General features: G+C 52.1%; 1 protein-coding gene across 4 annotated transcripts in view; it reads left to right on the plus strand.

Moving 5' to 3' along the window:
* Window positions 1–13,227, plus strand: part of TPCN1 (two pore segment channel 1) — a 63,978-nt gene that overhangs the window by 20,719 nt on the left and 30,032 nt on the right. For 2 of the 4 annotated variants that reach the window (XM_045458802.1, XM_045458803.1), the window contains exon 3: window positions 11,065–11,192. In XM_045458802.1, coding sequence (XP_045314758.1) covers window positions 11,065–11,192 — 128 coding nt within the window. Of the gene's footprint in view, window positions 1–1,149; window positions 1,796–11,064; window positions 11,193–13,227 lie in introns of those variants that run through there. The other 2 variants (XM_045458804.1, XM_045458801.1) reach the window with 2 other exon arrangements.

Raw genomic sequence — 13,227 nt, forward strand, 5'->3', positions numbered from 1 at the left:
GGCCTGAGCCTTTGGCAGGACGGGTTTCGGGCTTGAGGCCAGTGATTCAACTAGGCTGGCTCTGTGCCAGCTCTTGCCTTTCCGGAGTCGGTCTGTCTGCCCGGGGCCCTGCCCGGGTTTGCAGTCCCGACTAGCGTGCGCTGCAACATGGGTCTGCCTCCCCACGCCATCTTGCAGCCAGTCAGCAGAAAGGGAAGGCCTGAGCAAAGGAGATGTGCACTCTGCTTTCTTGCAGCATCGGGCCTTTTGCTCAATTTTTATCTGGGGGGCTTTGAAGAGCCAGCCAGCGCAGAAGCCGGGTGGCAGCGCTACGCCCGGAAAACTCATCAGTGTCACTCTGGTTTATTTTCCTCTTCTCTTCGAGCTTTTTCCCATGGAGTGGGGCTCTCAGCGACAACTGGCGAACGGTCGGGCGATTGCTCGTTGTTCATTCTGGCGGGCACCGGTTTCCGGAGGGCTCCGGGTGCTCTGTGGGTATTCACATTTGTCTCTGTGATGCCCGGAGCTCGGTTGGCCCCAGTCCCAGCTAATGGCTGAAGAAACTGAGGCTCCGGGGACTCCGATGGTGAACCGGGGGAGGGGAGGGGCACCGTCGGGAGTGAACCTGGGTGTTTTATCTCGAAGAGGATGCGGACGGTGTGTGTGTTTGAGAATGGGCGAGGTTGTGGAAATGTAAGAGGAGGGGGGACAGGAGCAAGGATTGAATGGGGCTGGAGTCCCTCCCCCGTATAAACCTGCCCGGAAGCGGTCACGGCCTGGCATCCTCTCCCGTCCAGGAGCTCAGAGGCGACCTCTTTGTCTAAGGCCCCAGAGGAAGGTCGCAGTGGCTTTACCCCGCCTGTGCCGACCCTGCCCTTGCTGGGTGGGGGTTGGGACATAGAAGCCCTCCCCTCCTGCGGGCTCCTTCCGTCTCCTCCCTGGTGCAGCTTTATGGCGGCATATGGAAACTGTTTCTATTTACCCGGCACCACCAGGATGCTGCTGCACGCTGTGCTCCAGCGAACGGAAACCTTGGATTCCCCGCAGGGTCATTTCAGAGGCTGCATGCAAAGCAGCCAGCTGTTTTGCAGGGAGCGTCTGGGCCCTGTTACATCAGCGTGGAGGAAGCGTTACCATCTGTGCAAACAGGTCATATCCTCGCTTGTCGGCCTGTCCTCTGTATGGGGAACTTCTCTCCTACTTGGAGTCAGTTTTTTGTTACTGGTGTTTCGTATCCTAATGCCTGCCCGTTGGGCCTTTTCTTTCAGCTCCTTCCCCTCCTCCTGCCAGTGATTTTCTGTTCACCTCCCTGGGGCTGATTGCCAAGGTTCAGGGAGGGTAGTTAAGGGTCAGGTGTTGCATAAATCTTCCGTGGCTGAGGTCTGCTGGCCTGAAGAGGCTGCCGCCCGCCCGCCTGGTTTCCGCATGAGAGCTCTCTGCCCAGGGCAGCAGAAGTGTGGAACGAAATGTTTCCCTTCGGGGAACTTTCCCCGGAGGCACAGAATGGGACCTTCTTGGTTTTGCCAAGAATGTTCCTGGCCAGCTTCCTCCGGCCCTTCTAAAAACCTCCTGGGGGCCAACGGAGAAGCTGGCTTGCTGGGAGGGCCTGGGCAGGGTGGAGGCTCCTCCCATCCTCCTGCACCTGCTGTGTGTCTTTCCCCTTCTTCCCTCCCGCTTCCAGCCCAGCCGCCTCCCAGGGAAGCAGACATGCAGAGGCGGGGGCCAGCCACCGCCTTCCTGGAGGAGGTGGTAGAGGGCCAGATTCCCGACAGCCCCGTGGTGAGGTCATCTCGTCTCCACCAGCTGGGCCCTTGCGGTATGCCTTGACCTTGCCTTTCCAGCTCTCCAGGAAGAGCCCACCGTGCTCCGGGTGAGGCCAGTGCCCAAGACTGAGGTCTCACGTGTTGATTCTCGTGAGGTCTCTAATAATCCTCCATGTGAGAGGCCATCCCGGCCCCCGGGATTGGGCTGGACCTGGGGTGTTGTGGTGAGAGGCCCCCCGACTGCTTTGTTATCCAGGACTCTCCTCGTGCAGAGGGCACTCACGGGAGCACCAGCCATTCACCTGGAGGCGTGGGGGCAGATTCAGCCCGGGGGGGCAGGAGTAGGTGGCCAGGGCAGCTGGCTGCTTACAGCCACGGGGGCCTGAGGCTCCCCAGGGAGGCGATCCGCGGCAGACCCAGTGGGCACGATGCGTAGGCTTTAACCAGGATGTGGGAACACGTTATCCCTGGCACTTCGTGTCCCGGTGACCAGTCAGGGCAACTAGGAGTCCTTGCACCACCTCTCACTTCCCGGTTTCCTAAGGAAGCCCACTGGGGTGTCTGTTCCCCAGCAAGCAGGGCCTTGTGCCCCCAGATACCCCACTGTCGGAACTATAGGCTCACAGTCTGCGTCCCCGGGCTTGGCTGCCTCCTCGACTCTGTCGCTGCTCACCTGCCCCCTGCACCCCTGCCTTCTTCTCCTTTATGGACGATAATTGTCCTGCCGCTCTCGGAAGCTGCTGAGCCTTTGAGCATGCCTTATGCTGCAGCAATAAAGCACTTGGGATTTGGAGCATTTCCATCGCCCCTGTGTGGCCACTTTTCCAACCTAGGAAGTGGGAAGCAGCATTTGGAGGCAGGGAATTAGGACCCACGTGGTGCCCCAGCACCCCGCCCCCCCCACCCCCACCCCCCACCCCCCGCCCTCATTTGCTATGTGGTGCACTGAAAATCCCTCTGGACTTGGCCTCAGGGCCGCCCCCTCTGCGTGAGGGCTGCTTATAAACTGAACAGGAGAAGCCAGAGGCTCCCTGCCTTCCATTTGCGCCCTTTCTGTAATCTCTAGTATAATCTCTAAATGTGCTGCCCAGCCCTTGGAGCCAGGTGTGAAGGGGGCTCCGTGAAATCCCCCATGGCTTTCTTGAAAAGCCCTGCAGCCCCGAGGGCCTTTCAGCCCTCCCCGAGTATAAGCGCCACAAACAAGCTGTGGGGCTTTGCCTTTGGGGACCTAGTAAGCAAGCCAAGTTCTCTGTGTTGCGCAAACACCAGGTTGAATGGTTAGAACAAAGTCCGCCCTGGAGGGGAGACTTCTTTCTTGGCTCTGCTAGTCCCATTTTTCCCTTTCTTTCTAAGGTTCTGCCCTGAATTACTCATACAAAATAGTGACTCTCCAGCAAAGTCTTAAAAGAATGATTTTTAGAAAACACGAGAGATCAAGTTGGTGCCCCTTAACACCCTCAGGCACCCCCACTGCCCTCCTGAGGGAGCCTACTCTGTGCATTCCTCCTGGGCCCTGCCCTCCAGCCACTGGCCTGGGACCCTGCTTCCTGGAATCTTCAAGGAAAAGCATCATTTCACTTCACTTCGGATATGTTTGTTGAGCACTCATACATCATGCCCAGCACTGTCCTGGGTTCTGGGGACACCACAAGACAAAAGTCCCTGTCTTCGTGGAGCTGCCATTCCAGGCAGGGAAACAGGCACTAAACAGGCCAACAAGTAAATAAATGCCCTGCCGGGTGGCGATGCAGCCCCAGGAGGAAGCCCAGAGCAGCATGAGGACAGGGGGTGCCAGTGATGTGACTTCCAGAGATGCGAGAAGCCCAGGGAGGACAGAGGGAACAGGAAGTGCAAAGGTCCTTAGGAGCGAGAGGGTGGGTGGGGTGAGAGATCTTGGTCTCGTAGGCCATTTTCCTTCATTTATTTATGTTTTTAAGTTTATTTTTTGAGAGAGAGATGCGTGAGCAAGGGGCAGAGTGGGAGAGAGAATCCCAAGCAGGCTCCTCACTGTCAGCACAGGGCCCACCTCGGGGTTCGAACTCACAAACCATGAGATCGTGACTTGAGCCAAAATCCAGGGTCAGATGCTTAACTAACTGAGCCACCCATGGCCTCATAGGCCGTTTTAATCCAGGGAACAACTTCAGCGTTTTCTCGGGAGCTGGCTGCTGTGGTCTATTTGGGGCAGAGAAGGGATACCATCTGGTTTAGGTTTTTAAAGGATTATTGTTATACTGAGCTATAAAGTTTACTTAAAATACACACACACACACACACACACACACACACACACACAGAGGACTTCTTCGGTGTAGAGACTAGACAGGGGCAGGGTGGGAAGTAGGGAGCCCAGTCAGCAGAAGGGGTTGTGCTTCCCCGGGAAAGAGGTGGTTCAGGCCATGGCAGGGGGTGGCAGAGGGTAAGCTGTGGGATCTCATGGTCCAGGCACAGCCAGTGTCTGGGGGTCATTCAGCAGAATGAATGAAGGGCGTATGAGGGGTGAACCTCCTGACTCCCGAGGAGCCTCCTGCCCTGGGATTCGTATGGGTGTGGCTGCTCCGTTCAGCACGTTAGGTCCAGGAAAATATTCTCCTGTCACGCCCTACCAAGACCCTCTGCCTGTCCGTCAGTCACTCCCGGCCCCCTTGGGCATCCTAAGAGCTCCGGCCCATGGGAATGGCGGTCTGTGCGAGGCCCAGTGCTTCTCTTTGATGGGTTTCACAGCCGTGTGCCCAGTGGGCACGGAGCCACCTGCCACATGTCTCTGGTGAAGGATGAGTGACCAGCGTTTGTGTTGAGGAAGGCTCTAGATGAGTCGGGAAGCCCAAGTGCTCGACTTGGCTCTCCCACCCCGTCCCTGGCTCCCCAGTTGCCCACCTCTGAAAGGTGGGCATTGAATTCAGTGGTCTCTGCCATCCATCCCAGACCTGACAGTCATTCTTTCTGAGATTAGCAACAGAAAGTATCCAAAAATCTGTGCTGGGAAACCCCACAGCAATCCTCCTCAAACTCACTTCCGTTCGTTGCCTTGTCCGTAAAATGGGGAGAGTAATGGCAGGTCGTGAGGATGAAGTTCATTTGTATGTGAGGTGTTCAGAAGGGCGCCTGGCACAGGGAATCCGCTCTGGACGTGCCTAAGTTTGTTATTTGGGCAGAGGCGGAGTTGCTGAGCCCTGGGCTATGTAGTTCCGTGGGGCTGCGGTTCATCAGGGGAGGGGCAGGAATCTGTGACCCCGTCCGTGAAGCCAGGTGGTATTTGTGGAAGGCTGCTGGTAACCAGCCAGGTCCAGGCGGCTGGGCTCTGCCTCACGGGAAGCTCATGAATTTGAGTTGTTTTTAAGGCCACCTGCCCCTACCTGCCTGTCCCCTCCGAGTGTCCATGTACCTGTGAATACATAGATGCTGGGAATCGCGAGGGGAGCTAATCCAAATCGCCACTCGCTGGAGGAACCTCCTTTCTGTGAAACATCCCCACATTTGGGGTGGGATGGCTGTGGAACCTCTTGTCGGGGCCCCGTGGTGATGGGGCACTTGCTGCCTCCGGGGCCATCCGGGTACCTCCAGTCCCCGCGCAGGGCCCAGCGCCCAGCACTGCCCTCGCCCCTGGGAACGCCCATCAAACAGACGGGTGGATGAACCACGCAGTTGTTGATTTAAAATAATTTTAAAGGGGGCGCTCAGTTGGTTGGGCATCCGACTCTTGATTTCGACTCAGGTCACGATCTCACAGTTCGTGGGAGTCGAGCCCCGAGTCGGGCTCTGCGCTGGCACCCCAGAGCCTGCCTGGGGTTCTCTCTCTCTCTGCCCCTCCCCACTGGCGCGCCAGTGCATGCACGCACGTGCTCTCTCTCTCTCTCTCTCTCTCTCTCTCAAAAAAACATTTTTTTTTTTTTTTACTAAACTATTTCCAAGTTACAGATCCTATTTGGGATAAGATAACAGCGATGTACCCAGCTGCAATAGAGCCTAGCATTTATTAACTTACTTTAGCAAATCAAGCGTGACAGTTAAAGACCCCCCTGCCCAGGGCGTCATTGGGCAACTCTGTTTGGCAGAAAGGCCCTCCCTGTGGCCTCCCCTCCCCGGTCTTTGTTCTGCCCTTCGCAGCCCTGTCGCATGTCTCCTGTCACACACCGGCCAGCCCAGTGGGATCTGTGGCTGAGGAGCACGTGTCTTACCAGCGGTCCCTGTGGATTTCAGAGACCAGAGGGGGGCTGTTTGCAGCATCGAGGGGAAAATGGCAGCCAAGGCAGGATGCTTCGGGATGCCGCAGGGCACCTGCTCCCAGGCAAAACCCGCCGGTGTGGGTGTGAGTGAGGTGCCTGCGCTGGGGGACGCTGTGGCAGTTTCCAAACACGGACTGGTCACAGCAGTGTGCAGTGTAAGTGTGAGGGCCAAAGGGGAGAGACTGAGGCGGGCCAGGCGCCTTCCCCCACCGGAAACGGGCTAAGGGAGCTCCTGGCTGGGCGGAGGAAGCTGGACCCATCTGCCAAGACCCCCGAGAGAGAGGAAGGGCTGGGGAAGCTCGCACAGGGGGCCTCCGAGGCGGGGATTCACGCAGATGCCAGAGTCTTGCACCGGCTGGGGGAGTGGCGCTGATGTCCGCTGCCATCTGTGCGAGCTCGTCGCCGCCCACCCCGCACCGGCCCCGTCACTCGTTTCACCTAGGACTGCCGTGTCGCGGGCACAGGCTCCTGCCGTGGCACGTGAAGGTCGTGGACGACAGGCACGCGAGATCACAGCACCACGCAGCGGCCTGCCCGCGGCTTCTACGTGGGAGGCACGTGAGCGCATCCGGGAAGGCGGTTTGACCTCCTTGCGTCTCCGCCTCGGGCTTAGTTCTTTCAGAAATAGACACTGGGATCGGAGGCGGGGAATGTCGGCATTGGGTAGAAGGACCAGAATGGTCAAGTGCACGCTGCAGCCAGATGTCCTACCTCCTGCTTGTACCTCCATCTAGTGAGGGAACCTGCTGCTGTAGTTTTCATCCTCGAGCGGCTTGAAGGGTACCGATTAGGAGCTAGTCACCTAGCTTGGTATCCCAGCCCTGCCTGCCACCCGCTGCTTGACCTCAGGACGGTACCGAGCCTTCCTGCACCTTAGTTTCCTCAAGTCTGAAGTAGAACAGTAGTACCTCCTTCGTAGGATGGTTGTGAGAGTTAAACAGCTCAGTTGGCATAAAGTACTCAGACATGCGTCGGTTATCTGTCGCTGGAACCTAGTGCCTTAAGAGCAGATATTCTCTTAAGATCTTCTGTGCAGCAGTCTGCAGCTTGGGCAGGGCCCGATGGAGGGGCTTATGTCTGAGCCACGCACTTTGTGTCACTTTGGGCACTTGTCCGGGGCTCGGGGATCTGGTTTTGAGCTGGCTCATTCACCTGACTGGCAAGGTGGTGCAGGCTGTTGGCTGGGGGGGGGGGGGGGGGGTGCTCAGCTGGGCTGGGGACAGGGGGCCTTGCTTCTCCTCCACGGGCCTCTCCACCAGCTGCATGGGCTTCCACACAACGTGGTGTTTGGGTTCCAGGAGCAAGGGTCCCAGTAGAAAAAGGCGGAAGCTTTTTTGTGACCTGGCCTCAGAAGTCACCAGCACTCTGTCCTCCATCGTACACTGGTCAAGGCAGTCACAGAGGCTCACCTGGTTTCAGGACAGACACAGGGGCGCCGCCCATCTGGGGAAGTGGCAAAGGTTCTGGAAGGGCACGTAGGAGGAAAGATCGTGCTGTGGCTATATTTGGAGAATAAAACCTGCCACGGCATAGGTTCTGGCATGCAGTAAGCCTCAACAAATGCGTGCTGTCACTAGTTCAAAACCATTGGCAGCTGTCCTTCCTCCCAGACTCCTCTTTCTTAGAAGGTGGTCGTATAGCACAGTGGTTAAATGCATCTGCTTTGCAGCCAGGCTACCCCGGGTCAAATCCCGACTTGGCCCCTTAGAGCTGTGTGACCTTGGGTGAGTTGCTTCACCTCCTCAGGTTGTAGAATTTATGATGATGAGATTGGGATTGTGCAAATTACATCAGCATGGAGCACGGAGCCTGCAATAGTGGTTACTCATTACTTAGATGCCTCATTGGTGCAGTTCCTTCCAGAAAGATAGTCCTATTTACACGTCCTAGCGATGGAGAGAAAGCTGGATCCAGAGTAAGTCTGTGAACTGGAAGTCCCTTGCGCTTCCAGAAGCCTGAAGGTTGGGAGGGGAGAAAGGGAAGTGTCCTGTTAAAGGTTCGCGTACTGTACATGAAGTGGCACACGATCACCTGAAAGTAGATTGCGGTAAATTAAAAATGTGTACTCTAAACCCTACAGTGACCTCTGAGTGACAAAAGAAAGTCTTGCAGCTAAGCCAACAAAGGAGATAAAACAGAATCATGATAAATACTCAGTGATCCAAAAGAAGGCAGAAAAAGAGAACAAAGAACAGATGGAAGAACTATAAAAATAAATAGCAAAGATGATCTATTTAAACCTAACTATATTGACAGTTACATTAAATGTGAGTAACCTAAATTCTCCAATTAAAAGACAGAGGTTTTCAGATGGGGGCGGGGGGTGGTGAAGCAAGACCAAACTGTATGCTGCCTACAGGAAACACAGTTTGGGAGCTCCTGGGTGGCTCAGTCGGTTAAGCTGCCAACTTTGGCTCAGGTCATGGTCTCACAGTTCATGGGTTTGGGCCCCACGTCAGGTTCTGCACTGTCAGCAAGAGCCTGCTTCAGATCCTCAGTCTCCCTCTCTCTCTGCCCCTCCCCTGCTCTCGCCCCCTCTCTCTCAAAAATAAATAAGCATTTTTAAAAGTTAAAAAAAAAAAAAGAAACATGGTTTAAATATAAAGATGCTAAGAGATTAAAAGAGTGGAGAAAGCCACACTAATCACCCTTCAAAAGAAATAATCAAAAGCTGGAGTAAGTATATTAATAATAGATAAAGACTTGTGTATATTTAGAGAATATGTATGCGTATATATAAAAGAACTCTCAAAATTCAAAGATAGGAAAATAACCCAGTGAAGAAACAAGTAAAAAATTTGAAGATACTTCAGCGAAGACGTACATGTGGCCAACAGGCATATGGAAGGACGCTCAATAATATTAGTCCTAATGCAAAGTAAAAGCATTGAGATTAAGACCGTGCAATGCCATCACACAGTTTTTATTTTTATTTTATTTTATTTTATTTTTTTTAATTTTTTTTTAACGTTTATTTATTTTTGAGACAGAGAGAGACAGAGCATGAACGGGGGAGGGCCAGAGAGAGGGAGACACAGAATCCGAAACAGGCTCCAGGCTCCGAGCTGTCAGCACAGAGCCCGACGCAGGGCTCGAACTCACGGACCGCGAGATCGTCATCTGAGCCGAAGTCGGCCGCTCAACTGACTGAGCCACCCAGGCGCCCCTCACACAGTTTTTAGAATGGTCAGAAGTAAGAATGACTGAGCGTGTCAGGTGTGGGTGAGGGCGTGGAGAAATCGGGACCCCCCTGCACTGCAGGTAGGAGTGTAAAATGGTACAGTCATTTTGGAAAGCAGGTTGGCAGTTTCTTAAAAAGTTAAACATACGACCTAGCTATTTCACCCCTAGGTACTTACCCAAAAGAAATGAAAACATGTGTCCCTACGAAGTCCTGCACATGAATGTTCATAGCAACTTCATTTGAAACAGCCCCAAACCGGAAGCAAGCTCAGTGCCCATCAATAGGTGTATGGATAAACCGCGATAGGTCCATGCAAGGGAGTACCGCTCAGCAAAAAAAAAATGGGATGAGCCATCCACACACCATACAACACGGATGAGTTTTGAATAATTATGCTGAGAGAGAGAAGCCAAACAAAAAAAAGAATACGTGCTCCATGATTCCATCGGTGTAAAATTCTAAGAGACGCAGATTCATCTAACAGTGACAGAACAGATCAGTGGTTGCCTGGGGGTGATGGGCCGGGGTGGGCACGAAGGGGCGATGGATGTATAGTCTTGATGAAAGTGATGGTTCCACAAGTGTGTGCATGTATCCGAACATGTCAAATTGTGCATTTTTACTGTGTGTCCAATATATCTAAATAAAATGGTTTCTGAAAGTGCGTGGAGAAGAGCTTTGTTGGATCCAGCTGACCTTGGCTGGCAGTGCAAGGTCAGAAAGGACCAGTTACGACCCTGCAGCCCTAGGAACCCTACCAGTTTCCCGCCCTTTCCGATTGGCTTGTGAGTTTTACATATTTGCTTCCTGCCATCTCTGCCTATCTCCTTATCCAAACATATTTCATTCTTTATTTTCCTGTTGGTGGATCAGTTTGAGTGTGAATTGTGGGCAACCGAACTCTTATCCTAGATGATAGTAAATCTCCCCGATTGGTGCCTTTGCTTACCATGTATCAGTAGACACACTTGAGGGTTTTGACAAACCCAATTCAGGCAGGCTTAAATATAAAAGGATCTTTATGGGCTCAGATTTTGGAAATGCTAAGAGGTGGATATCAGGCACAGCTTGATCCTAGGGGTGCAGCTGATGTTATCACTGTGATTCTTTTGTTCTCTCTCGGCTTCCTTTCTCAGGCAGGCTTTCCTCAGCCACCTCCAGCAACAGAGAAAGAGCCCCTCCTTCCTGAGTGGTCCAGGAAAAGATCCCAAGTTCAGCCCTCACTGGCTGGGCCTGGGACAGCACCCTCCCTGTACCAGTCCCTGGCCAGGGAGATGAGGTGCTTTTTATGTCATCTGCCCGAGAGCCAGGGGTGGAGTCAGCCAGATACAAAGAATGGGTGGAAAGTAGGGAGAGGATGTTCTTCAAAGGCAGGTGGGGATCAGTGTTACTGGAAGCAAAGAGGGCATGGGTGTCAGCAGGGAAAAGCAACAGAGGACCCGGCACCGGGGAACAAATCCAATTATTTTTATTTTTTAACGAAGTGGAATGTTAACATGCTTCCAAAAGTCAAAAGTGTAAAAAAGATCACTCACGCAAAGGGAGCGACCACTTCTACGCTGTTCCCCACTTCCCTTGTAAGTCACTGATTTCAGTGAGTCCTAATTTATCCTTCCTGTTTTCTTTATTTTGTAAAGAGAGATATCTGTATGTTTTCTTGTTTCCTCCCTTCTTTACACAAAAGATAGCATACTATATGTGCTCGTTTGCACTTGCCTTTTTCATTTAACAAGAGAGTGAAAAACATTTCTAACTAGCCATGCTAATTCTTGCTATTATCACACGGGATCCAGCGTTGACTTGTAGATAATGGGATATACGTGTGAGCGTACGAGCCTTTTCTTCTGGTGAATGGTGTCTTTATCCTTTTGAGCCTGGGTCGTGAGTGAATCACTCTCTTCTTCCCACGCAGATGGAGGCAGCTATGCCGTCCACGACTCCCGGGCCCCCAGTCTAGGCTCAGGGGGTGAGAGTCCCCCATCGAGTCCCACTGGACACAACTGGGAGATCAACTATCAAGAGGCAGCAATCTACCTCCAGGTGAGCGTCTCCGATCAGGATCTGTTCTCGGTGCCTGTTGGTCGAGTAGGGTGCCCGGGCCTCTGCTGCGTGCCCAGAAATTCAGTTCCGGCTCTGGGTCCTGTCCCTGCTCCTGTCTCAACTTTCCGTGAGGAGAGCCAACCCGATCGTGCCCAGACAGGGAGGGCAATGTGCGTGGGCTTTCCTGTGACTCCCAGAATGTGGCCCTGCCTGTCCCCAAGGTTCCCTGAGTCTGTCCGCTTGGCCTTCCCTGCCTCGCTCCCCATTCTCAGGCACTGACGGTCAGTTCTCGAGGGGGAGTTCTTGAAATAACATAATACCGTAGCAGGGGTTGGTCGGCCTGGTATGGGAACTTAGAGATAGACCTTTATTCCTTTCCTGCCTAATTTGCTGTTGCTTTCACATTTGCTGTTTCTTTCTTGGTTCTTGTTTTTGTTTTTGTTTTTTCCTCTTTTTTTCAATAAAAACAATACTTTCTTTATAGAAGTAATACATGCCCACTGCAGTAAGTTTAGGTACAAAGGGGATGTGGCAAAAACATTCACCTGAGTCACTGTCAACATTATTTAGGAATAAGGGGTGCCTGGGTGCCTCGGTCGGTTAAGCGTCCAACTCTGGATTTTGGCCCAGGTCATGATCTCACGTTTTGTGAGTTCGAGCCCTGTGTCGGGCTCTGTGCTGACAGCATGGAGCCTGCTTGGGATTCTCTATCCTTCTCTCTGCCCCATCCCACTCATGCTGTCTCTCTCTTTCAAAATAAATAAACTTAAAAAATTTTATTAAAAAAGAATAATACAGGGGTTTTCTGTGTTTTGTAAAGTAATTTTAAAGTCACGTGATATGTACAGTTGTATAATCTGCTTTTTTTTTAAATTTTTTTTTTTTCAACGTTTATTTATTTTTTTGGGACAGAGAGAGACAGAGCATGAACGGGGGAGGGGCAGAGAGAGAGGGAGCCACAGAATCGGAAACAGGCTCCAGGCTCCGAGCCATCAGCCCAGAGCCTGACGCGGGGCTCGAACTCACGGACCGCGAGATCGTGACCTGGCTGAAGTCGGACGCTTAACCGACTGCGCCACCCAGGCGCCCCTCTGCTTTTTTTATAGTGTGTGACAGAAGCTTTTTTCTTATGTTTATTAAAATTCCTAGAAACAAATTTTAATGACTTTATATCTGATAAATGGATCCTAATTTATGTCAACTGTCCTGAAAAGGCTGGATATTTTCCCATCTTTTACACTTCCCTTATTATATATTGTGCATTTCCCTATTATAAATTATAATCCGAGGACAATCCATGCATCGAGCTATTTCTCTCTCTCTTTCTCTCTTTAAGATCCAGGGTTATTTTATTAGGAAAGCCTCTAAGAAGTGGAATTTACCAGATGGAAGGAAGCAACATTTTTAGGGCCCTTGATGTACGGTTATCAAATATTCTCCAAAGGGGAGACTGCCTCTTAACTGCCTGTCTCACCGTCTGTAGCATTAGTCACTATAATCTTGCCATTCTTGTCACCGTAAAATGTCAGTTTCCTGTGTGCACTGAGTAAGAGTGTAGATGGGGAAGTGGAATTTTTCTTAAATTCATTTGAATAATAATTTTCCCTAATCTTTTTTCTTTGAAGCAGCTCTCACATTGCAAGTATGCATGTGTGTGTGCGTGTGCGTGTGCGTGTGTGTGTGTGTGTGTGTGTGCGTTTTAAAGATTTCATTAAATTCGGATAGTCATTTCATAGTTGCTCAGCTCCCTTTATGCTTCTCTTGTTTTATGCAGCATCACATAAGTTGTGTTCCTCACCAGATACATTTTGGTTCAGGTGAAAACAATAGAAATGCTTCCGGGACATTTTGGCAAGCTTGGGCATGCCTGTCGGTGATCTGGAAGGGTGCCGCAGGGTCACTCTGTGCACTGTCACCCTAAGGTTGAATAGACGCTATCTAAGCACAGGATGTATCAAAACACAGAGTTAGGATGGCTTGGGGGACTTGAGAAATCTGGTAATTCCTTCACTCCTTAAGCAGGTGAGAACATCAG

Source organism: Leopardus geoffroyi, chromosome D3 (genome assembly GCF_018350155.1).
Source record: "Leopardus geoffroyi isolate Oge1 chromosome D3, O.geoffroyi_Oge1_pat1.0, whole genome shotgun sequence".
In the NCBI taxonomy this organism is placed as follows: Eukaryota; Metazoa; Chordata; class Mammalia; order Carnivora; family Felidae; genus Leopardus; species Leopardus geoffroyi.